At 39.8% G+C, this 2,425-nt stretch overlaps 1 protein-coding gene across 3 annotated transcripts in view; it reads left to right on the forward strand.

The window, feature by feature from the left end:
• Tmem144 (transmembrane protein 144) overlaps positions 1-880 on the forward strand; it is a 32,106-nt gene extending 31,226 nt beyond the window's left edge. For all 3 annotated transcript variants that reach the window (XM_028754933.1, XM_028754934.1, XM_028754935.1), the window contains one exon: positions 180-880. In XM_028754933.1, coding sequence (XP_028610766.1) covers positions 180-263 — 84 coding nt within the window. In that variant the 3' untranslated portion in view covers positions 264-880. The remainder of the gene's footprint in view (positions 1-179) is intronic.
• The last annotated feature ends 1,545 nt before the right edge of the window (positions 881-2,425 follow it).

Consider the following 2,425-nt stretch of genomic DNA (forward strand, 5'->3'; position numbering starts at 1 on the left):
GAGAGAGAGAGAGAGAGAGAGAGAGAGAGAGAGAGAGAGAGAGAGAGCACACAAATAGCCAGAGCATATGATGCAGTAAAGATCCATAATCCATGACAGTCTTTTTAAAATATACGTGTTGTAAATTTAAATTCGATTCAATGTTATTCAATGCAACCTTTCTTGTTTTTATTACTCAGGGTCTCCGAAACTACTTACTGCTGATGCTTGCTTTCTGCATCATCTTGACTGGGGCCTTGTGCACCGCTTTTTCTAAAATTTAGCTACTCACTGCAAGACCAGCACATGGCAGCAGCGGCTAGGAGAAGGCCTGTGCCACACAAGCCAACACTGTGGACAGCTAAGCTGCAGAGCAGCGGAGCGCTACCACTCTGGGAATGAATGGATAAATGACTGTTTACCCCACAGACGTGAGAACGAAGAGAGAGACCATGTTTCCGTTCAGCATGTATGAAAACTCCTTCCGATGAGCTGTTAAGGCAGGACCTCGCTGGCTGGCTCAAAGGCATGCTGGATCATCCAGTCTGGTGGTGCTGGCTTCATCAGTGTCTATTTAATAATATAATCCAGAAAATAGGATGGAGTTTGTACAAAGGAAATTATCATCCAAATTTATAATTTGTAAAGAGGAGCAAAAATAAATACTTTCTTGGTTGAGGGAAGGAACACAGGCATACCTTGTGGAATATAAATTCAAAGATATCGGCCTCTTTGCTAAAAAAAAGTAAATGTCATCGTTGATACCTGAATGTTTAAAAGGCCAGTTCATTATTTTTAGCCAAAAATTATTATTTTAATATTGCTCGGCTCTTAACATTGCCTGCCTTTCTTAGCTGAAAATGGTTTGATAGTTATTCCAAATAAAACCGATCCTCAGAGAGCAAGTCACCACCACTCATATGTACGTTTACAAAAACACATACTTGTGTGCATGGTTCCAGATTTGGACACGTTCTAGGGTTGCTAAAATAAAAGTTTTAGTTCATCAGGTTCAGTTTAAGGAAGCAGATTTGTTCGACTGCACACCTATTTTTTTGTCCTTAAACACAGTTACTTTAAAAAATCATTGTAACTGGAAGTGTTTGTTTGGATCCTATTTTAATTGATTTCCAGGAGACAAAAGAATGTAGCAAGTGTATTGATTTTATTCTTTTAGGAAAAAGCCTGCCAGCACATTGCTCACTGCCATGTTCTCTGCACCCTTAATATAATAATGGTGTTTGGCTGTGCCTTTTACCTATTCTTTCCTGGCATTGCAGTACCTTGCTGTGCTGGAGCAACAGAATAGCATCCTGCACCTGCCTAGGCTTAAACCTCAGATGCTCCAGCTGAATTATGTGGCTTTGGACCTGAGCTCTGGGCATGGCGTGCTTCCTGTGAAAGGGGGTTAATGATAGGATGTGTCTTGAATTCCTTTGTCCAAACATCTCCTTGTCTGACAAACACTCTAAACTTGTTTGCTATTGTTACTACATGTTAATCAGGGGGAAACAAAGTTTACAGATAGGGAAAACTTACAGCTTACGAAAACTACAGGACTTAACCACCCTTAACTCAATTATATTTTGTCTGGCCAAATCAGAAACATCACTGGAGTCCCTTCTCATTAAATTGTTCACACAAATAATATCTGATAATAATAATGTCTTTTATCGATTTCAGTTTTTACTTGAAATGTCATTAAATTGTGATAATATGACAACTTCTGAATAAACTTATGACAAAAAAGCTATTTTTTCTACTTTAGATATATTTTAGAATTTCATGGTGGGTATCCTTTAATTATTCTTTGTAAAAGTTGCCAATTTTAAATAGGAAGTAAGGAAATTGCATGGAAAAAAACAAAAAAAGAAAAAAAGGGGCCCTTATTCTACCCCAAGCAATCCAAGCAATGCCTACAATGTTAAAATAAAAAAGTGTTATGAGAGAAACAAGCTTTTCCAAAATGGTTGCCAAACAATTTACTGTTCACAGTTACATTATAGGGGCAGATCTGAGTCCTAGCACACTTGATAGCATTTGCCAGGTTCTGTGTCTTTTGAAACAGGGCCATGTGGCTATTAGGAATGGTGAAGCACTCTCTTTAGTGTGGGCTAGTGAGCTGAGGGGAAGGCTCAAACAGTGCTGGGTAGAAGCCACAGGACCCTTTCTAATCAAGGACATAGCTCCACATGTTGGAGGCAGCCTAGTGGGGAAAGGCTTCCAATTCTCTCTGCCCTGGTTTCTGTATGTTCATCTTGATGTAGGTTTTAGTATCTGTCTACTTGCCTGCCTGCCTGCCTGCCTGCCTGCCTGTCTGTCTGTCTATCTGTTTTTGTCTCTCCCCTCCTGCCAGTTAACCTAACAGAGCAGTTTACAATCTCCACTCTGTGCACTCACCCTCAGAGGTGAGGTTTTGAGATTTTTATTTCCCTTGTCTGGTATA

Source organism: Grammomys surdaster, unplaced genomic scaffold, assembly GCF_004785775.1.
Source record: "Grammomys surdaster isolate TR1022 unplaced genomic scaffold, NIH_TR_1.0 126039, whole genome shotgun sequence".
NCBI classification, from domain to species: Eukaryota; Metazoa; Chordata; class Mammalia; order Rodentia; family Muridae; genus Grammomys; species Grammomys surdaster.